General features: G+C 45.0%; 1 protein-coding gene across 1 annotated transcript in view; it reads left to right on the forward strand.

Annotated features, from left to right (window-relative positions):
- Nucleotides 1-22,857, forward strand: part of RHBDD1 (rhomboid domain containing 1) — a gene marked incomplete at its 5' end in the record, with an annotated part of 94,450 nt that overhangs the window by 22,550 nt on the left and 49,043 nt on the right. The window contains 3 exons of the mRNA XM_084229188.1: nt 8,381-8,469; nt 11,123-11,176; nt 19,720-19,863. Coding sequence (XP_084085314.1) covers nt 8,381-8,469; nt 11,123-11,176; nt 19,720-19,863 — 287 coding nt within the window. The remainder of the gene's footprint in view (nt 1-8,380; nt 8,470-11,122; nt 11,177-19,719; nt 19,864-22,857) is intronic.

The following is a 22,857-nucleotide window of genomic DNA, read 5'->3' on the forward strand; positions in this document are numbered from 1 at the left end:
GGGCGGAGCAAAGCCATGTCCTGCAGAGTGGATGTGCGGCCTGATGAATGGCACAGACTTGGGGTACAGTAGGACTGCAGGCTGGCAGGAAAGTGAGAAAAGGCTAGAGAGGTGGATTGGGATGCTCATATTTTCATCTAGAAACAGCAGGCACTGCCGCAGACTTGAGGCTGGGATTTGGCTCGGTGGGGGAAGATGGAGAGACAGGCTTGGCACAGTGGTGGTGAAAATGGCTGGACTAGGGCAAGACCACGACACCCCGGGAGGCCTGAGCTGCAGTGGGGAGAGCTTGAGAAGGTGCACGAGGAGCCCAAGGCGTCTGCCCCAGGCCACCTTGGCAGTCTCACCCTCGTGCCCTGACTCACCGCTTCCCTCAGTGCCCCCGGGCTGGCGGGGCAGGGGTGGTGCAGATGGTGAGGTTTTGGGCAAATGGAAAGTCCTCGACAGTGAATGCGGGAGATGAGGGGTGGCACCTCTGGGGTGTGCTGCTCATGTGCAGTGTGTGACGAGGAGGAGCGCTTGGGCTCACAGCTTAGATCTCGTGACTAGTGTCTGTGCCCCAGGCGGGGCTGGGTGAGGCGGGTGAGGGTGCCCTTCATTTCCCTTGGCTGTATCCTCACCTTCCTGTCGCTGTCCTTTAATTTGGCACGACCTTTCATTTCCTTTTGGAGGTTTCCATAACAACCTGGGTTCTAAAGACACTTAGTAATTCTGCACAGCTAATGTTTATGATTTCATCTGGAGAATCATTCCTAACTGTTCACCCCAACAACAGAAATGTTTGGACTCATCCACCTGAGAAGAAACACTGTTCTTTGCATGAGAGCCTTGCTCAGTTTCTGTTCCTGTCACTTTTGGTTTTTTTAGAAAGAATAGTTTTGTGGTTTTTTAAAATTTTATTTATTTATTTATTTATACAAGCACTGGGTACAGTCAGAAGCGTGGGAGGGTGAGAGAATTCACCAGAGCCAGAGTGGGAGCAGAACAGGCAAACTGAAGAAGTACACTGCTGAGGGGAGCAGCGGGTGGCAGGAGAGGTCTGGGCGCCATATGGGACCCTCACCGGGAGGCCGGGGATCGAACCGGCGCTGCAGAGGCTGCGGGCAGCTTCGCAGCCCAGTGCTCAACCGCTGCGCCACTGGGGAGGCCCTGTTCCTGTCACTTTTAAAAAAGATCACGAAATGACTAAAATGTTGCCATAAGAAGTTTGTAAGATAGGAAGGAGGATGTTGCCCGCACACGTTATCTGTTACTATGTGTATATATTTTATTTGAATCTTATATACGTATGTATTTGTGTGACTAATGTGTCCTTTGTATAAACATAATGGTAGAGTCATCTACAGACATCATAGGAGTAAATGAAATAAGGGAACAATATTTTGAATCATTCTTCCTTCTAACTTCCGACTTGGCATCCAATGTTTGATTGTCTTGTAGGCGTCTCTGAGCAAACACATCAAAACTGAGCTCAGACTGCCCATCTTCCCCATCTCAGCAAATGGTTTCCTCATCCATCTGTTCGCACAAGTCAGAAGCCCAGATTTCTCCCTCTCCCTCATCGCCAAGCTAAATCCATCAGCGGGTCCTTTTACCTCTGCCGCCAGAAGAGCCCCCCCCCCCCTCCGCTCCTCTCCTCCGGCCCTCATCTTCTTCTAAGCTGACCTGTCTTTCCCGTGGCACATTAGCCTCCTTTCCTGTCCTCTGCTTACACTGACCATCCAGGCCTCTCTCACATTTGTTCTTTAACGGCCGAACAGACCACGCTTAAAAATTCTGCTCTTCAGAATTCTGCAGGGGCCTCCCAGTGTCCCTGTACCACAACTTCGATCCCTTCCCATGACTTTGCCTGTCTTTCCACATTCATGTCCTGCTGCATCCACTGAGCTCCAGACACCTGATAACAGCCCAGTGATTTCCACCCTGCCTCACAGCTCCAACATATACACTTCCCTACCACACGCTCCCAGCCTCACCTTTGTGCATGCTAGTTCCAAATCCTGTGGATATCGCTTTAAAGCCATCTCCTGAAGGAGCCATCCCAGACTCAGTTTGCAGTTACTGCTCTGTGTGTGTGTGTCTCTCTGTGTCTCCCACGAGATTGTAAGCGCCATGAAGCTATGACCACATATGTTTGTCTTATCTACCTAGTAGTCAATAAACAGTTGATGAATGAATGAATGTATGTCACCTCCTTGAACCAGCTCATGGTATTATCCTGCTGCAAGGCTGCCTAGCCTGGCATCATCTGTTACCTCAAAAGCTCTTTGATAACAGAGGCTTTAACTACCTTTACAATCCCCTTGTTTTTGTCTAGATGATGTTTGTCTGGGACTCAAGTGGATGGTAGTGGTCAGCTCCCAGCCCTGTGTCTGAGCCATGCTGACACCCTGTTTAATTAGCCAACATGGATAGTAGTGGCCGCACAGGTGACTAAGTTTCATTTCTGCAACCAAAGGTGGCAAGTGAGTGGCACCAGGGAGATATGGTAAATAGGGAGGACATGAGACCAAGTCTTTCTTAAATTGTCATTGTCAAAAACACATGCATTGTTGAGACAGACATCAAGACAGAAACCAGGCAGCATGAGAACAGCTTCTCTCAGGAAGAAGCAGTCTTACCAAGATCTTTCCCCATGCCATTTATGTTCAAAAACCTGGAAAACTCTCACCATGTCTTTGTACTGTAATGCCAGTTTGGGACTATTTATTAAGATCTCCAATTCCCAGGACTTGTGCTTCACTCAGTCCCTACCTGATATGAGCTGCCTTCACAGGAGGACACTGCGGCGCGCACAGCATCAGAGATCACTTCCAGCTGACTGCTCTCACCTTCCCCATGCCCGTGCCTTGTCCAACACCGAGTTTCCCTCAAATTACATCTTTAATGTGTCATCTGTTCTGCATACACCCTGAGATTCTGTCTTAGAGTAATACATTTTCTGCTTCTGAGCTGTGCCAGAGAGGGCAGCCTCTTCAACTGTGGAAGGAATTTGCCATTTAAAAGAGGGGACCCTTATGGCTTGTCACAGCTCTTAGTCATAGCTTCATTTTGATTTCAGCAGTTGCCCAGGAGAGCTAGAACACAGCGTGACCACTTAGCTCAACCTTGCAGATCATCTTTGAAAGATCAGTTGATGCAGGCTTGATAAGAAAGAACACTGTGTTTGGTGTTTATATCTGCATAGAGTTTACATAACTTTAGTAATTCCTTTTTTTCCCCAGCTTTCTTGAAATATCATTGATATATAACCCCTAGTAATATCTTAATCTTGGTTTTGCTCTGAAATTACCTTTCCATCCTCATAGCCCCTTGTAAGTAATGGGGGTACAGTGTAGATTTGATTTTATTATTTTTTTTAATTTTAGTCTTTCTTTTTCTTTTTTTTTTTTTATAGAGGCATGCTTTATTTATTTGTTTGCTGGTTTGTTTGTTTGTTTTGTTTATACATGCACTGGGTACAGTCAGAAGCGCGGGAGGGTGAGAGAATTCACCAGAGCCAGAGCGGGGAGCAGAGCAGGCAGAAGGACCGAAGGACACTGCTGAGGGGAGCAGCGGGCGGCAGGAGAGGTCTGCGCGCCATGTGGGACCCTCCTCCGGTGGCCGGGGAGCAGCCGGGGATCGAACCGGCGCCGCAGAGGCCGCGGGCAGCTTCGCAACCCAGCGCTCAACCGCTGCGCCACCGGGGAGGCCCATTTTAGTCTTTTTCTATAAACATGTATTGAGCCCCCATCGTGTGCTAGGAAACATGCAAGTGTTCCTTTATAGTAGAGGTCACTGGGACACAAACTAATGACTTTTCAGGTTTTTGAAAGGTGTCAGACCTCAGGTTGAAAAAGCCCAGCAAATCTCAAGGAGGGCAATGCAAACAAACCTACAACCAGAGTGAGGGCAGTAGAGTGACAGTTATCTCAGAATAAAGAGAAAATCTTACAGGCCCAGAGGAAAGGCAGGCTGCCCGCCGAGGGATGAATTTGATCGCCTTGTCTTAGCCTCAGCAGCGTATCCCGCACTTGATATCAAAGTAGGTGCTGAAACACAGACCTGTTTTGAAGTTACAGAGACTCGCAGACTTTGTTACCCTCAGATTTCCACGGAAAGGATTGCTGAAAGTTGGATTATAGCAAGAAGTAGGTTATGTCTTTAGAGGGCAATAGTGCAACAAGCACTATTACATGTTACTAAACGTAAATAATCTAAACAGTGGCTGTGTCTCTGTTGGAATTTGAGTGTGAAATGTTTTTCCCATTGAGTGTGTGAGTATAGCATGTACCACAGGACGACGTTGTGGTCAGCAGTTGCCCCCAGAGATGCCAGTTGTCCCCAGATTCCCGTCTCCTAGTGCCTTTGTAGCCACCGTTCCGTTGTATTAGAGCAGAAGCCTCAGACACCTGTGTCTGCTGTGTGTCTTTCATAGTGGTGATTTCCCGGGTACTTGATTTAATCTCATGTGGTTTGTTCATCGTGGCCTCTAAGTGCAAAATCCGCTGCTCAGGTTGCCTTTGGACAATGATGAAATTACCTCACAACACATTTCTCAGAACCTCTTCTATTGTTGGAGTACCTTTAACTTACTTAGACTAGGAGGTGGTCTGAAATGCTTCTGTTAGTGATGAGTTATTAATTAGAGGTCCATGGGTGGAATTTAAAGCCTCTGTGAGCTTCTTAAAATAATCACAGGTTACATATTTTGTGCACTTGTGGTTTTTCTGCAGACAATATTCATGAACTTCATCAGACACTCAAAAGTGCTGAAAACCTAGGCAAGTTTAAATACTACTGAAGTAAGGTATTGTCTACCATTAACATGGAATTGCAGTGATACTTAACTAGCTCTGAAGTTGAGATATAATGATCTGAACTTGACTGTTGGATCTGTCCATTACCTTGTGGAACTGTTGGGACCCTGATCTCTGACGATATCTCGCCAGCACAGTCAGTATTTGATCGAATTGTTAAGATTTTCTAAAGCGCGTCATGACTGGGCTATCAGAAGAAATAAAGTTCCTAAGTGACCAATTTTAGTGTTTGATAGCTTTGTGCTGTCGTTTTCTTATTGAGCATGTTTTATGTAACACACTGTGTGTGATTGTGTGTGTCTGTGTACGTGGCCGAGGTGGGGGGCTGTGTTCAGTCACTATCTCTCCTAGTGAGATTTGGTACTGAAACAACTCTCATCTGGTGACATGTACACCTGTGCTTTTATGATACAACTGTATTGGGTGTGAGATGCTTGCATTCATGTGTCATTTCCTCATTAGGTAATTATTTATTGAATGGTGGTGTCACGACGCCCCTGCATTAGGTGTGGTCATGGAGAGAGTTGAGTGTGGTAGTCCTGACCCTGAGGAATTACTTTGAGGTAGGATGGAGGGTGTCAGGATGTCCCCAAATCCTCAGGCTAGGGCCTGAAACCTGGTAAGGTCAAAGGGAGTCTGTTCCTAGGAGCTGGACCTGCCTTTCCCTGTGGTTGTCAGCAATTTAATTAAGAACAGAGCAGAACATGCGCTTTCCAGGAAGGCTGCCGGAAGCCACCAGGCCTCCTTGGACACCCCCAAAACCTCAAGGTCTATTTAGTGGGTACAGTTGTGACCACAGTCACATGGCTGTTTCCAGAGCTGGTGCATTTCAAGGTAGATCCCAGCACTCCTCTCTGTGCTCAGGGGGCTCTTCTCCCGAGCCCAGGTCTCCTCATGAACCCATAGTACTCCCAAGAGCAGGTCCAGGGCCCAGTCCAGTCCTGCTGGGGGGAGACAGGCCCCAGTCCCCACCTTCTGCAGCTCCGTCTCTCTCAGGACTTGGCTCTCTCTCAGGGTGAAGGGGGGTGGTTTGTCAAATGGGTACCAAGGGCATGAGTATGTTAATATATGTCTTCAAAAGCAGATGGCTCTTTTTGCATTGATGGGCTCCCCCTCGTTTTTGTGAACCGTTGAGAGACTCTCAGTTTTGATTGAATGAGATGATAATCTCTTTTCATATTTAGTTTAGAAAAGAATACCTTTATAGAGCTGAAATGAAATGATAAGGACAGCTCAATTTTTGTGGAAAATGCAGAATGTTGGATGATGTGCGGTGTAGCCTCTGCTCTGCCAGCCTCCCTTCCTGAGTTATTCCCAATTATATTAGGGCAATTAGATTATAACTCAAACTTCTGAAAACCCATTTAGAGAGATAAGAAATTCATTTAGCGGTATTGTACTCTAAATTGTAAATGAGATTCAAGATTGATCGTTTAATAGGTTGGGGTTTTAAATTGAAATTTTCTCCCATGTTATTTTATATCTATATGATTCACCATAAAGATTGGTTTAAAAAGTTTCAAAAGCATTGATGTTATTTTTTGTAGTTAAATTGCGGCTACTATTTTTAAAAAATTGATTCTGGCCTCTTCTTTGTTTCCCTCAACTGCCACTTTCCTTTCTATTCCTAGAACTGGTTGGAGAGTTTCGATTTAGCCTAAAAATAGAATAAGTACAATTTTTATTCTTTTTTTTTTTTTTTTGAAAAGCCCAGTTCAAGCTTTTCTTCCCTGGAAATCAGAGTCCAGTGTCTGAGCCTGTTGTTATTTTCAGCTTACCTGTGAGGTGGGCATATTTCCTTACTGAAGGGATGACGGTGTTGGAGGACTGTGACCCCCAGCGTGAGACAGAAGCAGGGGCTGTCTGGGCAGTGGTGAGTTAGCTGGCGAGTGGGAACAGGCAGTGGCGCCCCCTGTTTTCCGTCTTGCTCTCCGAGCCTGCCATTGCCTGGGCTTTTTCTGAGATCTGACAAGCCTCGCTCACTCAGAGGCCACGTGGCGGAGCCTGACGGTCGCTGCTGTGGCTGGTGGAGGTGTGTTGGTTTCTATTCGATCTCTGGGAACCCTCTGAGTTGAAGACCCCACAGTGTTAACTTGCTTCCCAGGGCTCTTGCCCACCCCTCTGGGCACATGAAGTCATTCTGTCTACACACATCTCAGGTAGATACTCAGGTAGATGAGCGTCTGCCTGGTGCAGGCTCAGTCCTAGGTGTGGGGAAGACACGTTCCAGAGCCACAGGCATTGTGCCCTTGGAGTGCCCACTGGGCTCTGGTGACTTTGTCACCCCGCCCCTTTGGTGTTCATTTATTTGACTTTCATGTGTTTGTATCAGCCTCTAACTTAACAGTTGACTCAGACACCGTGGCTGCCTTCAGGGAGTGTGTCCGAGAGAGAAAGACATGTGAGGCTGGTTGCATGTTGGAAAAGGCAGAAGCAGTGGTTCTCCACTGCTGTGGCAGGAGAGCTCAGCTCTGTAGTGGCCATAATGGGGGCGTTTGAGCCACGCCTCTTGGGCCCCTGTGAGCTGTGGGGGACCTGGGAGTGGTTGTAGGGGGGTGGTTTCAATGATCCAGGAAAATGCGGGCGAGGAAGGAGTGAGGCCGAGTGTTGGGACCTTGACTGCACCCGTACATGTTCTGTAGGCAGAGGAATCTGTCATTTTCCCAGGGTGACCGAGTCATAAGGCCCCCTGTCTGGGGGACATGCCCTGTGCCGGATGCACTGGTGAGCAGGGAGACCCGCGGGTGATTATCTTTAACTCAGGGTAGAGTCATGTGTCGCTTAAGGTGGGGGAGGGGGGACACCATTAGGTGACTCCATTGTCGTGTGAATGTCATGGTGTGTGATTACACACACCTGGAGGGTGTGGCCTGCACATACCTGGGCTGTACGGGACAGCCTGTTGGGGACCCGCGTGTGTGAGCAGAACTGCAGTGCATGACTGTGCCTAGCCGGGCTGCCCTTGTGTTTCTATTAATAGGAGCTTGCCCATCTTAGACGCCATTTCAAGAAAAGTTGGAGTGATTTAATCCCCTACGTCATCATTCAAGCGTGAAGTTTACATTTTTGCTTCTGTTTTCTGAGCAGCTGAAAGATGTGAATGTGGACACTTTAGGGACAGTGTGTGGACCTCTCGATCCTTTCTCACACGTCTCTCTAGCTCTCTGCTTCAGCAGTCAGTGGTGGATAAGAATGCAGTTATCTGCTCTCCCTGAACCCAGAGAGATGCCCTCCCTCACAGGGATGGGATCAGTCAAGGTTTAGTTCAGAGAGAACGGATTTCCTTTATGTTTTGTGAGAAGAGCTTCAGAGAAAATCTGGAAGAAGCAGAATGGCTGCCTAGATGGGTAACACTGCCCCCAAGGACAGTGTCTTGATCTTGGGGCCGGGGGCCTCTTGAGCATGTGCTGGGGCTCACTCACTATGACCCCAAAGAAATCTTCTTCGGACGAAGTTAAAGGCTGCTGGCATGAAGGACACAGCGGAGCCCAGCCTGTAGGCCATGGCGCCCTACACGTGCTGGGCCCACGGGGGGTTTGTGTCCAGGCAGCAGTGCTCACCTCAGGCTTCTTCTCTCCTAGGACTTCCTTTGCTGGACACCTGGCTGGAATTCTCGTCGGACTAATGTACGTCCACGGGCCTCTGAAGAAAGTCATGGAAACATGTGCAGGTACCGAACAAAACCCCTTTGGCATGACAGGAAGTTAGCAGTTCGTCTTAGTGGGAACAGACCCAGCTCCGGCTTTCCCTGGGGTTCAGGGCTAGAAACTCCCTAATGGCCCCTTTTAAGCCAGGAGGTGTAACAGTGGGTATATTTCCTCACACTGCTTCAAAGAGAGGCCACAAACTAGATTTAAAACCAAGCTTTCTTAGGGAACACACAGCGGTATGTATTTTTATCCTCAGCATTAATGCAACTAACAGAAAACCATGAGTTCCTTGAAAATGTAGAAGACAAAAGCAGGCTTAAAAGAATACATTTCTTCTGTAACAGTCCACAGATTAATATATGTTACAAGCAATGGGAAAAAGGAAGAATAAATCTGTACTGCAGTGCCAGGCTCCAATATCTCAAAGAATTGAGAGTGACCACGAGGTCTGCAGTGGGCGAGATAGATATTCATGCTTGACCGGAGTTTGTCTGTTTTCCCTGAAGCTTGACTCCCGCTTTAAAAAAAAAATACTGCCTTTTTTTTTCCCCTTCAAAGTGATACTCAGTGAAAATGCTTCATTTAGAAATATATGAATATTTTAGACCTCTTAATTTAAAATGCTATACTGGTTTTGACTTATAAGGAAACTGTTTTTGCAAACACTTGTTTTATAAACCATATGAGTTCTAACATTTCATCTTTTATTCATGGGCAGTCTTCTGAGACTGTTTTACCTTTTCTTCAGTCATAAATAATTTGCTTCCACAGACTGTGCCAATGACTGGTGTTTGCGGGGACCGCCAGCGCCCCCCTCGTCACAGAGCTGCCTGCTCTGGACTGCCACCTGCACTGGCAGTTTGTGCTCGATGTCGGGTGGTTTCTGCGGGCTTGTAGCCTCCAAGCAGATCCCTATTTCCTGCACTTGCTTATTACTGCGTCTGCAGAGTGTGTGCTTGGAAGAGGCTTCATTTATTGAAAATGTCCAGCTTTATTATGTTTCTGATGCAACTTAATTAGGGACATCTCGTAATGAGCTTTGTTAGCCAAATGCGCTCAGTGCTGATAAAGAAAGAGAATCGACTCTCAGGAGCTTAATGTTGCGTTTCTTTTTCCTCTGTGTCTGAAGATGAAGTGGTTAGTAAATCTCTCTGCAGTCACATTATGGAATTCATGCAAGTATTCTGAAAGAGGGTTATTCCCCACGATTATAACACTTAAACTCTTTTCCTTCTTAAAACCCTGCCCGCTTTCTCTGGAGACATTTTTATATCATTCTGTTTTCAAAGTAACATGATAGAAAATCAGATATTAAAAGTTGAAGCAAACATTCAGGGCTAGTTACAAATGGGCTGTAACTCTCTGCCTTCTTTCTGGGGAAGCTGGAGAAAGATCTAGATTGACCTGAGACGGGAGATGGCACAGGAGCCTTTGGAAATAACCGTGGGTGAGAAGGCTGCTGTCTGACACCGGACGGGAGAGGAGGGTCACGCTGAGCATGCTGGTCTTGCCCGCTCTCCTGCCTCAAGCAGCGCTGACCTCACTGTCCTGCCTTTCTAGACACAATAAAGAGGAAGGTCTCTTAGCATGGAGCCCGGTCTCCCTTGTCGGGAGCAGCTTCTCTTTATGGCCAGAGCTTGTATGGAGGCCTCAGAGCCCAAGTTTGCTCCCACTTCCGAAAATATCCAAAGGAAATGAAATCAGTATCTCAAGGCGATATCTGTACTCCCATATTTATTGCAGCATTATTTAAATAGCCAAGATAGGGAAACAACACAAGTGCCTGTTAATGAAAGAACACATGGAGAAAGTGTGTGTGTGTGTGTGTGTGTGAGAGAGAGAGAGAGAGAGAGAGAGAGAGAGAGAGAGACAGGGAGAGGGAGATTGATTCTGCCATTTGCAACACAATGAACCTGGCACTTTATACTAAGTGAAATAAGCAAGATAAGAAAGACAAATACTGCATGATCTCATTGTATGTACAATATAGAAATTTTGAACTCCTAGAACCAGAGAGTAGACTGAGAGGGGAGCAAAACAGGGAAATGTAAGTCACAGTATACATATACCTAGGTATAAGGTGAGTAAGTCCTGGGGATATACATCCAGCACAGTGACTATAGTTAATGATACTGAGTTATATGGGGGTCTTTGCGGTGGCCTAGGTGTTAAGTCTCAGCGCTATTACCGCTATGGTATGAGTTCGATCCCCGGTCAGGGAGCTGACCCATGTGGCACAGCAGACCTCTCCTGTCTGGCCCGCTGCTCCCCTCAACTGTGTATGTCAGTAGATCTGCCACTTCTGCTCCCTACTCTGTCTCTGGTGAGTCCTCTCACCCTCCCACCTCTGGCCTACACCCCAGTTCTTCTATGCATAAATAGATAAATAAATCTTTTTAATAATCACCAAATTATATACTTGAAATTTACTGAGCGTAGATCTCAAGTATTGCACACACACAGTAGTAACTGTGAGGCAGTGGATGCGTACCTGATGCTGGTAATCCCTTCACAGTGTGTATATATGTGTATGTATAAAATCAGACCTTTATATGCCTTTAAAAAATCGCATTATGCAGCTATATACAATCCTATCAATCATGCTTTAGTGAAGCTGGGGGGAACAGGAGCCTCATGGCCACAATTGAAATGTTTGTTTCCCTTCATATTTAGGCATTTTCTCCAATGTTGGTTACCCAGGACAGAACTACTACTTTAATAGTTCAGGTAAGTACTTTATTTCATTTAATAGATTTTTAACTTATTAAAATTCAAGTGTTCATCACTATAGAGCTACTTTAAGGCAATGCTAGTTTATACCACTGTGGTGTCACTCACACCCCGTATATACTTGTGCCTCTCACATGTCTCAAAGCTCAAGGAGGCATAGCCCAGGGTGCTACTGGGTGGGTTGGGTGGGAAGACCAGGGAAGGAGGTGGCAAGCATGAAAATATTGTGTGATTGGGTGAGTTCTCTCAGACATAAGAGTCACCCGGGCCCCAGATCCCTTGACTCGCAGAGACCACACTGCTAGCCGAGTGTTAGAATTAAGTTCCAGACATGCAGTTCTCCACAGCCCACCCTAACTCCCCATCCAGAAGGAATCACATTTGCTCCAGAGACAAATAAGGTAGATATTCCTCCAATAGTTAGTACCATGGGACTTGAAGAAGGAAATGTACTTTTTCTAGATATCTGTGTAAGTAGGTGGACATGGGGTCAAGCATATGGCCTGTTTTAGGTGAAGGCCTTGCATTCCAGTCTTGGCGGTGTATATAGGATCCCATTACCAGCCCACAGGTGCTAAAGAACCCACAGGCTGGGTGTCGCTTGTGCTTGTAGCAACTGAAAGCTTCTGTAGCTCACATCTGGCCTCAGCATTTCTGGTAAAGGGTCAGGTAGCTAATGCTTTATATCTTACGGGCGTTACAGACCATATGGTCCCAAGTGCAGTTAGTCAACTTCTCGCCACAGTACAAACAGTTGATGACCACAGACATTTGATGACCAAATGGGTGTAGCTGTGTTCTACGAAAACTTTATTTAAAAAATAAGTGTGGGTCAGATTTAGACCACAAATAGCTTATTGATCCCTGGTTTAAATAGTATAGGTTCAAAGAATTCTTGCAATAGGTACATAAGTATGTTGGTAAGTAGGTAGCTACCATAGATGGAGGGAGGGAGGGAAAGAGACAGACCAGACAGTGCTTTGCCTAGTTGCACTTGGCAAGTGAGACAAAGCAGTCTCTTAGTGCAAAAGAACTTTAATGGAGTAGTGTGCATAGAAAGAGAATAGTTTTCCAATAAAAAATCCAAAGTTACTCATCCCCTTCTGGGCAAATGCCCAGCCAAACAGGGTTGGCCCAAAGCAGGGCCATGGATACCTGAAGTCTTGCCATAAATCTATGGCACCTTCTGGCAGGGAACCATAGGAAAAGAGCAGAAGGGGTCAGACACTTCTGGGACGAAAAGAGCAAAATCAAAGTACAAATCAAGGTCACGGGCTGCCATTGGCAGCCTCCCCATGGGTCTCACCCATGTCGCTTCCAGTGTCTCTCTGCACTTCTTGACCCCAAGTCCCCCAGCTCCCTGGTGCAAGCCCCAAACCAGGCAGCAAGTGTGCCCTCCTTCACATGTCTCTGCTCCACGTGTCTCCTCCTAGTCTTCTTCCAAGTCTTCCCTCAAGTCCCCTCTCACCGCTCAGCTTCACCCTTTATTAGGTGGGACAGGGAACATGGAACATCCCCTTTTAATTTAGACTCCCCTGTAACAAGACCAGAAATTCTCTCTCCTTCCGTGGGCGCCAATGACATTTCAGTTTCCAGAGCCTTTACTGTGCTATTGGGTCCACTCATGGGTAATCTCGTATTTGGGAGTTGGACTGTGTTGTAGTTCAGCTTTCAAAGCCTTTGCACTGCCTCCCCCTCTCCCCCTCCATCCATGCATTCATTGCCTGCAGAGTTCGGGGAAGAACCTAGAGTTCCTGTCAGTTGATCCTTAGAAAGAGGATATTCCTTTTGTGTCAATCCAAATTTCCATGTGGTATCATTTTCCTTCTGCCTCAAGAATGTTCTTAAACTTTTTTTTTCTGGTGCAGTTCTCTTGGTAATCAGTTCTTTCAGGTTTTGTTTTACTGACGAACTGAGGAATACCCCTTCCCTCTGATTCTCAGTCACACCGTGTTGAACCTTACCCGTCAGTCCCGAGGCTTTGCTGACATGACTTCCTGCGGGTGGGCTTCAGCGTCCATAGTTTCTAATGCTGTCTGTTCACTGCCTTCTTCCACTTTCTTTGTATCTGATGTCAATCCCATCTAGTAACCTTTCCCTTTCAAATACTGTATTTTTCAGCTCTAGAAGTTCCATTTAGTTTTCTTTTAAATCCTCCATTCTCTCCATTATAGTCATGTTTTTCTTTAAATCATGATCTGATCATAGTTATATTAGCTGTCTCAAAGTCCCTGACTACTAATTTTTACATTATCTCTCTCTATTTTTTCATTAGAATGATTTTTTTCTCCTGGTTGTGGGTCACAAGTTTTCTTCTCTAGTAAGTGTTGATTGAATGATAGACATTATATAATTTCAAGTTGAAGCTGGAGTTTTTCTTTAAAAAAAAAAAAAAGGACTAAGTTCTGATGCAGTTAAATTTCTTGAGGTTAGTTGATCCTCTGCACTTGTTTTTTTTTTTTTTAATTCTTTAAATTCTTTAGGGTGGGGCTAAAGTGATATTTACTCAAGGGTTAATTCTGTGCCACTACTGAGATGTTACTTTTTTGGGATCTCTCCTGAATGGCCTTTATACAGCAAGCAGTTTCTGCCCCCGACTGTTGGAACAAAAAGTTTTCCCAACCCTGCCTGGGCTCTGGGAATTTCTTGTTTATAGTTCTTGGTCATCTTGCCTGGTCTCATGGCATTTCACCTGCATACACATGACTTAACATTCAGCCAAATCTCCAGGACGCCCCATGTAGACTTCTGGAGCTTTCTCTGTACACATAGTCCCTAGCTGTACTCTGCCCTGCAAATTCTAACTTAGTTCTGGGAACTGCTGCACCTATGACCCCCCCCCCCACCTCCACCCCCTTCCCTGTACCACAGTCTGGAATGTACTGCCAGGCTCATTTCTTTTATTACTTGCCTACTACACAGTGTCTGAAAACATTTGTTCCGTATATTTTCTCCACCCTCCTACTTGATTATGGTAAAAAGACTTATCCAGTCCTAGTTACTCAATCCTGGCAGAATAGGAGTCCAGTCCAGCAGTATTAGCTTAGTGCATGCATGCTAGCCTGGGAGGGAGGACTAGGGCTGCAGTTGCTGGAGGTCATCCAGAGGAAGTGGAGGGCTAGATCCCGAGGAACTGAGTAGAAGTTGAGGAAAGCAGTTGGAGGAATAAGCCTTTCATTATTAAAAAGTCTCTTTGGAATTACCCAGAATGTGCTGGAATGACCTTGGAGGATACAATCAATAGAATGATACTACTGGAGTTACACTGAAGAGATGTTTTTGATGTCGTTCTAAAGGGTTGGATCATGAGCATCCAACCTTTTTGTACATATGAGTCTCCTGGAGGAGGTTTACAACATATCCCCGCCTGAGGTCACTGCAGATAGAGGAAATCAGAATGAGGGTAGAGACCAGAACTTGGACTTTTTTCTTTTAATTTTCCCACGTAATCATCATGGAATCAGGAACTAAATCATAGGCTTAGAAGTTTGGGGTTACCAGACTCAGAAGTCTCAGACGTGAATCCTGTAATTCTCTCATGAAGCGACTCCCCTCCCCAGGCTCTAACCTCTGCTGATTTGGATGCTGAACAGCCTGGAACATAGTTTTGGTACAGCCAAAGAGCAGTTTGTGGACAGCTCCGGTGGGCCCGCCCCTGTCGTGGCTCCCCAGGAAAGGAGGTGCGAGACTAGTTACCCAGAAAGCGTATGCATTTGGAAGAGCTTGGGATCCTTGGAGTTGCAGGTGATGGAGACAGGTTCACACTGACTTGAGAGTAAGAGAAGCTTTATTCTGTCTCCCACCACAACTACTCTTCCTGATGATTTTATTCTCTCCTCGAGGCAGAAGACATTGTCTCTAACACCTTGAATATGCCAGGGGTGAAAGAGACCTTGTCTCCTGCTTCATTTTTTAAATCTCCCAAGGAAGCAGTAATGTTCCTCTTGTCAAGGAGAATACGGAGAACCCTCGTGCACAGGCATGGCTTAAACTATTGTAGATTCCCTAGTACCAGACCGTGTGACCGTCAGGAAACTGAGGCTTAGAATGGTAGTAATTTGATAACTACAGGTAGTTAGTGAAGCCACCAGGACTAGAAATGCCAGTCGCCGATCCCGAACCCCTACTTTTGTTATTGTGTAAGCACAGGAGGCAGAGCTCGAGCTGACTTAACCTCACAGAATAGGCCGTGCTGACTTAACCTCATGGAATAGATCCCCAGATTGTCTGGTCTTTTTTTGCTTTTGTTTTATTGCGCTTACCAAATGATGAAGGGGAAAAGGGAATCTGTTCCTTTCCTCCTCCTTTTGGAAGAGGCATAAGCACAGCTGACACACAGACCAGAGTATTAAAGGCAAAAATAAAAGCCACTTTTACCTTTCTTTCTAAAACGAACGGATTTTATGTTCCTTCCTCTGAAATGATTGGATTTCTTCAAAGGCAGAACTCCATAAGGCCAGGTGGCCATGCTAATGGTCATCTAGGGAACTTTTATGAAAGCATGTGTGTCTCCTGCAAGTTATGATTTATGGTTAATGCAGCCATCCTGCTGCAAGAGTCTTTATAGGTCAAAGACCCTCATGAATGTTTGAAAAGCTGTTACCAATTTTTCTAATCTTGGTGGTGTTTCTTGATCTCTTTTGCCATGAAATCCTGGTTTGTGTATAAGGAACAGATGGGGTAGTTAATAGAATAATGATAACCAGAATTTCTTTTATTGTGGAGCCAAAGCATATAACTGCAAAAGAATATTAAACTAACCTTCATTGCAGGATATAATTTAAACTTACTTGTGTTTGATCATTAGGGTTTTCCACCCATGTTTATTTTTAAATATGAAGATTTAATATCTGATTGGGCCAGTAGAACAGCTACAGACCATGTTTGGTCCTAGGAGACCTGTTGTCATTATAATAGATATTGATGGAACTTTTTTCCTTGTTGACGATTTACAAGTGATGATATGAGTCTTTAGCCACACTCGTCTTTTTAACATGAGGCACTAAAACTTTCCCTTTCTTTCTCCCTGCATTATGTCTGACAAGTCCCAAATTAGGTTTTACAATATTCAGATGTTTAGAGATATAGGCTTCATTTTACTAAGTCACTACTGGGCTGCTTTTGTGAAATAAGAAATAACATGAAGAAAAATGATTTTCTATATGAAGCACATGTTGCCTCAAATGATAACAGATTTATCTGCTGAATAAAGCTCTGTACCTGTCTGTAGTATTTCTAGTATCTGTGAAGATGGGTATTCAGAACTGGGGGTTATTTTGGATTTTGAATTAGTTGAACATTTTGAGGGTAGATGGGTAGAAGTGTCGCTTAGACCTTCTACAACTGAGTGCCTTTCTGCAATGGGAAGGTGCCAGTGTGTTTCTTGTGTTGCAGTAAAATAACTGGCATCCTCAGGGAAGGGGCCGCCTCTCTTCAGGGATTGCTGGAGCAGCCGATGGCATTGAGTGACGTGCCACAAACTCGCCATTATCTTTGGACCGACCGCCCCCTTCCTTTTGTTAGTTGTAAAGTAGATATAGTCTCTGTATTTTGACCATTTACCCGCCAGGAACGTTTTTTGATTTTGTCTTTTTGGTGAGAAGTATAGAAAGCAAGATTTGGAGCTGTGCCACAGTCTCCTTTCCTACTGGAATGTGAAACTTGCTGGTAGGCGTCCCCCACCGAGGGGTGGAAGCTGAGTCCTTCTGACTGTTCTAGAGAGTAGACACCAATTTGAGGAAGGGCGTCCATACTTAAAAGTACATCCAGATTCTACTTCAGTCCCAAATTATTATGAGGATTTGAGAAGTGTACTTAAATCCTCCCATGTTGAGTATCCTAATATTAATATTCTGACATGGGAAATGTGAGAGAATGTGGGAGCTAAGGTTTTGGAGGTACTTAATAAATCCCCTGTTATTTTTACTGCTTATCAGAATTAGCCCCATAATGCTCAACAATATTAGTAAATGTTTATTTTAATCATTTATTTTTGTGACCTTCAAGCACAGTCAGTAAAATCACATCAAGATGGAGGAGTTGTAATAATCAATAAGAATGAATACAGGCTCTGAATGGGCGGTTTTCTGAAGAAGAGACACAAATGGTCAAAAACATAAGAAGATGCCCAGCATCACTGGTCATCACAACTAAATGAGGCCCCATCTCACAGACAGTAGGATGCCTAATGATAATACAAGAGATGATGAGAAGACATGTTGGTGAGGACGTGGAGAAAGCTGGACCCGTATGCATTACTGTATGACTATAAAATGGTGCAGTCTTTGGAAAGCATTCTAGCAGTTCCTCAAATGGTGAATCCTGGAATTACGGCAGGAGCCAGCAGATCCACTCCTTGCTGTGACCAAGACAACTGACAACATCTGTCCACATAAACATTGTCATGTGAATATTTATTGCAGCATTATTCACAATGATCAAAAGGTAGAAATAGCTCGATTGTCTATGGACTGATGAATGAAGAAAGCAAAGGTATATCGCTAGAATGGAATATTATTTGCCCATTTTTTGAAAACGAACTACTGATTCATGCCACAACATGGTTAATAAACTTTGACAACATTATGCTAAATGAAATAAGACAGACACAAAACACACATATGATTCCATTTACAGAACTGTCCTTCATAGACACCACTGCAGAGAGAGAGAGAGAGTAGATGAGTATCTGCTTAAGCCTGGGAGGGAGGGTGGGTGATAGGTAAAGGGCAAATGTTGCTTTCTCAGGCAATGGAAGTGGATTGTGGTGATGATGGCACCACTTTATGAATACCATCAAGTCATAAAAATTAGTATATTGTATAGTTTATCAGTTACATCTCAGTGGAACTGCTATAAAAACATAATCAATAGACACAAGTACTTTACATGACAGCTATATAAAAACCTAGAATCATATCAGATTATCAGTTGGAATGAGACTCATGTGTTTTGTTATTTCATTGTTAACATGAAAATATTTTTATAGCACCTGGACATTTTAGTGGGAAATAGTTAAGCTATTTCCCTTTTAATCTTGTATGTTAGGAAAATATTTTATTTATCACCAACTGAAATTTTAAGATGGCCTCAGGATCAATTAGCAAAAATTCTGAATATGAAATCTCAGAAAACCAGGATTACCCTACAGTGTTCTTTTTTTTTGGCTTGTGTTTTAATTTCTATAGTTTTTTAAAACAATGAGAAGTGTAAACTCGGGCCTGTCCTATGTTGGGTGATACGGAGACATATGACGTGAGACCTGTGGAAAAGGGTAGGCATTTCATTACCAGCAAAAATCACATTAATTAAACATTTGAAACATCACCTTATAAAGGGCATGAAAATGAAAGGAAAGAAGGAGATGAAGAAACAACTATTACTTCTTTTATGAACCAGAATAAGATTGGTAGTTAATAGGGAAAGAATACCTTCTTCCAAAACAAATTGCACAGCAGTGGGTGATTAAGGAAAATGTGAGAAGTAAACGCTAACTGATTGAATAGCCTGATGGGAAGGCCTGGCACAGTGACCTTTATTAATAGGATGTTTGCATTATTTAATGGCGACCCTGTCTCTCCCTCATTTTATCTGGCAACCAGTTCCTTGAAAATGCTGTTAATAGAAACTGTGATCTCTGAGATGGAATCATAGTCACAGGACAGGGGTTGATACAGGTCACTGTGGTCATCGCAGCCCCAGGGCGTGCCCAGCCCAGAAACCCCTTGGGCTTTGCCTCCACTGTGTGGAGCTGGGGACAAGAAGGCCCTGTCAGCCATTCCCCCGACTGTAGTCTGACTTTTAGGGTAAATAAAAAGTATCAGGCTTTTCTGCCCTCCCACCATTAGGATTGATGATGGATCTGTGGTCTGAGTGCATGCCTGATGGCAGGCACCTGGAATAGGGTGTGGGCATATGTAGATGGGATTCACCTGGGCTAAGACTGGGCTTATAAGGGTGGCATCACGGGGCCGCCAGCAGAAGCAGGAGAGCAGAGAAGCAGAGAGAACGCGAGAGAAGGCTGGACAGCCCAGAAAGAGTGAAGACCTGCTGGGGGCTGGGAGGCCTGCCAGCCTCCCAGCCTCCTGGCACCCCTGCCTGCTGTGTACCTGGTAAATCCCAATAAAAGCCTGCAAAAGACATTGAGAAACCCACCAAGGGCTCCAGGACTCTTCTTTACCCTGTCTGCTCGGATCATAGAAAACCTGCACTGTCCCTTCCTGCCATTACAGACTTACTGAACATCCCCACATGTTAAGAAGCTTCAAACTGAAAGAATCTGCTCCCTCTGCCCATCGCCCCTTCGGGCCCTGTCTCCGGTGCCAGCCATGTTCTAGATCAACTAGATGGGCTCTGTGGATTCCGGGCAGGATGATCATGGCCTGTCCTCACAGAGAGTTCGCTATTTGCCATCTTATTTTGAGGAGTATTACTTGCCTCAGAAAATGACATAAATTGCTTTATCGTCTTTGCTTCCAGAACAAGAGGTGTGACAAGAACAGTCTGTGGCTGTGTTCTGTAACCTTTCCATGTGCCCGTAGGCTCTTCAGGATATCAGGGCTACTACCCCAACGGCTGGCGGGGTTACCCTGAGGAGGCGCCCAGGAACTATGAGGCCTACACTGCGGGGCTGAGCGAGGAGGAGCAGCTGGAGAGAGCACTCAGGGCCAGCCTCTGGGACCGAGGTAGGATGTGGCCTTTGTTTATTTTGAACTCATCTCACAAGATGAAGTGGTCTGAAAAGAGTATTTGGAGCAAACGAAAATCTAAGTAGTTTATAAAAAGGACATGTAGATGGAAAATGTGTGCAGATTGTGATCCAAAGAATGGGGTGTGGTACCGTTCTCCCACAACCTGGCTGGAAGGTGCCAGACTATGTGTTGTGAAGCGCTGCTTTTTATAGGCCTGCTGCACGCTATGCTCTGGCATTAAAGTCAAGAAACTGCCAAAAGAAAATTTAGGTGCATGAAAAATGTAGATTCCTGTGGTCCTGATTTGTCGAGCTGGCTCTGGGTCACTGTATGTCAGTGTTGCCCGGAAAACTTTCTTAAAAATCACACAGACAACTTGGTGAGACTGAACTCAGTCTCTCTAGGCACAGAGCTGAGGATTTGCATTTCTGACCAGCTCTTCCAAACTGGTCTTTTCAAAACTGGTATATAAAAACCTCTGTATTTATTTTGCCATCTTTGTTCTGGGTTTGGCTTATGACTTTTGGCATTACCGTTGTTTTAACAGTAACGAAGCATCATCTGTGCAAAGTAAAACATCATCTTTGCCTTCAGTCAGCATTCATGAAGGTCTTAGTATATTTCACATACCATGTTAGGTCCAATATGGACTCAGAGGTAACCCTGCCTGATGCCCTGATGCAGCAACAGTGACACCTGGGGCCTGAGTGACTCAGGCTAAGTGCTTCCAACAGTGGGAGGGGTGGCTTTTTCTTAAGGAGAGCTGTCAGAATTTCACAGAGGAGGTGGCCTTTGGATTGGACCTTGGAGAATGTGCTGTGATGTGGAAGGGTCTTGCAGATCGCATCCACCACCTCTAGATCAAATTTTTAACAGAGCATTAAAAGAAGCCTGGGAAGTTAGGCCAGGGCTGTTCCAGAGGACCCAGAATTAAGGAGGACAAGTGGAGAAGGAATCTGGTCTGTGGGGTAAATGCAGCCACTTCTAAGGAATAGTCTCAGCAGCAATGTGTGTGAGGTGGGGGATGATGGCAAGAGGAAGCAAATGGGAAAACTTGCTTGCCTAGTCTGGACAGAGAAATGAAAGCCTGAATTAGGAAGGTGGCTGGGGAGGCAAAGAGGTGTTTCTCAGGTGGAGAGTGTCAGACTGTTGCATCAGCTATGGTCACAGTGTAACAAGTCACCCTGACACATGTGGGTGGAAACCGTAACATTTCAGGATGGACTGATCTTTTAGCAATGACTCCACAAGCATATACACAGCTTGATTCTCAGTGATGCAGAACTGCAACTTATATAATGTTATAATACAGTGTTACCTCGATAAAAATAAAGTAAAACAAAAAGACAGTAACATCCCTTGTCCTCCCCATTGTACAAGCCCAGCTAGCTGGGTGGCCGATCTAGAGTGCACTGTATCCATCCCTGGTTGACTGTGGCCTGAGGTGACAGTGGACGCTGGACCCTCATCCAAGACCCCAGTATGGCAGTTCCCAGGGAGGACATGGAGACAGGGGCTTTGCTGGTACCTTGTCAGTTCTGCGGAAATTTGTTGCAGGAGCAAGTCACTTGGCCAACCTGACTTCGTGGGATAGGGATATAGACTCCGCCTTGTGATGGGAGGAGCTTCAGAGTGACGTGGCATGATGTGGCTGGGAGGAGCTGGAGCATGGGAACCACGCCTGCAGTGGCTCTGTCACAGGTGGTCAGGGGTGGACGGTATCACAGCGTGGCAAGCGTGCCTTAGCCATGTGAGACTGAAACTGGGGGGTAGGGCCCCCGAGCCTGTGTCTTAACTAATTCTCATGGTTACGCCTATGCACACCAGAGTTTCATCATTACTCAGTAAGAAATGAGATATTTGGGGGAAAACAAAGCCGCTCAGCTCGGACTTGGTCCAACCCATCTCCGTCCCCACCTAGGCTGACTTCAGATAATATCCCAGGAGCCACAGCCCCAGTATGATAGATGAGATTTAGACCTCCATGTCTCCTTATTACCTACTGTCAAGAAAATGTGTAGTCTCTGGAGTAGCAAGACTTCAAATACAATTAAAAGATGGTCAAAAATCAGGAAAGTTCTGGGTCACCTGAGACAGTATTTGAATTAGGTTGTAGGAATTCTCCATAGACAGAGAAACGAAATGCAAGAAGAGCATACTTTGTGTAAAAGTTTATTATATGCCCCGTCGGTGGTGACACAATTAGCGGGCAATACAGGTATCTCGCTCAGAAAGAGAAAGAAAATAAGACTTCCAAAAATAATTTGGTTGTTGTATCTCTCAGAGAATGAGTGTGAAAGGCCTGCATGTGAAAACATCATCTGATGTGCCTGGAGATTTTGCACTAATTTCAGAGAATTTTAAATATAGCTACAGAGAAAGGGTCTGGCATTTTTGCTCATCAGGAGGAAATTAGAGTAGATTTTTGAGACTATAGAGAAATACACAAGGAAATATATATTACTAGGTTAATGTAAATACTATTTTTTTTTTGCTGAAAAACACATGGTATTTCGTAACAGAAAAAACCAGACTCATCCCACTTTTAGAAATTTCAAAAGTAATCTGATAGTACAGTGTTGGTTTTTCATTAATTTTAAATCATATTCCTTAATAAAAACTTCTCATGAAGATAGCACAGAAAAAAATCAGCATACTAAATAGTAGAAAATTCTGTTATCTGTATTTCAAGTTATTTTTCTTTTTTGTCATCTCCTCAGAACACTTCAATAAAGTCAAGAATTTGTACTTTAGGGCCTCCCTGGTGGCACAGGGGTTAAGTCTCAGCGCTATCATGCTATTGTAACAGGGTGGTCCCCAGGAAAGGGGGAGGTTCCCTGCCCCACCCAAGGGAGGGTGGAGCTGAGCAGGAAGAGGAGAAGCTGCAGAAGAGACTGAGGAAGGAAGCAGGATGGAGCCAGGAGACCTGGAGGAGGCACATGGAGCCTAGAGACACGTGAAGAAGCTGCGCTTGTCTTTTGGTCGTGG

The sequence above is a fragment of the Talpa europaea genome, assembly GCF_964194135.1.
Source record: "Talpa europaea genome assembly, chromosome: 1".
In the NCBI taxonomy this organism is placed as follows: domain Eukaryota; kingdom Metazoa; phylum Chordata; class Mammalia; order Eulipotyphla; family Talpidae; genus Talpa; species Talpa europaea.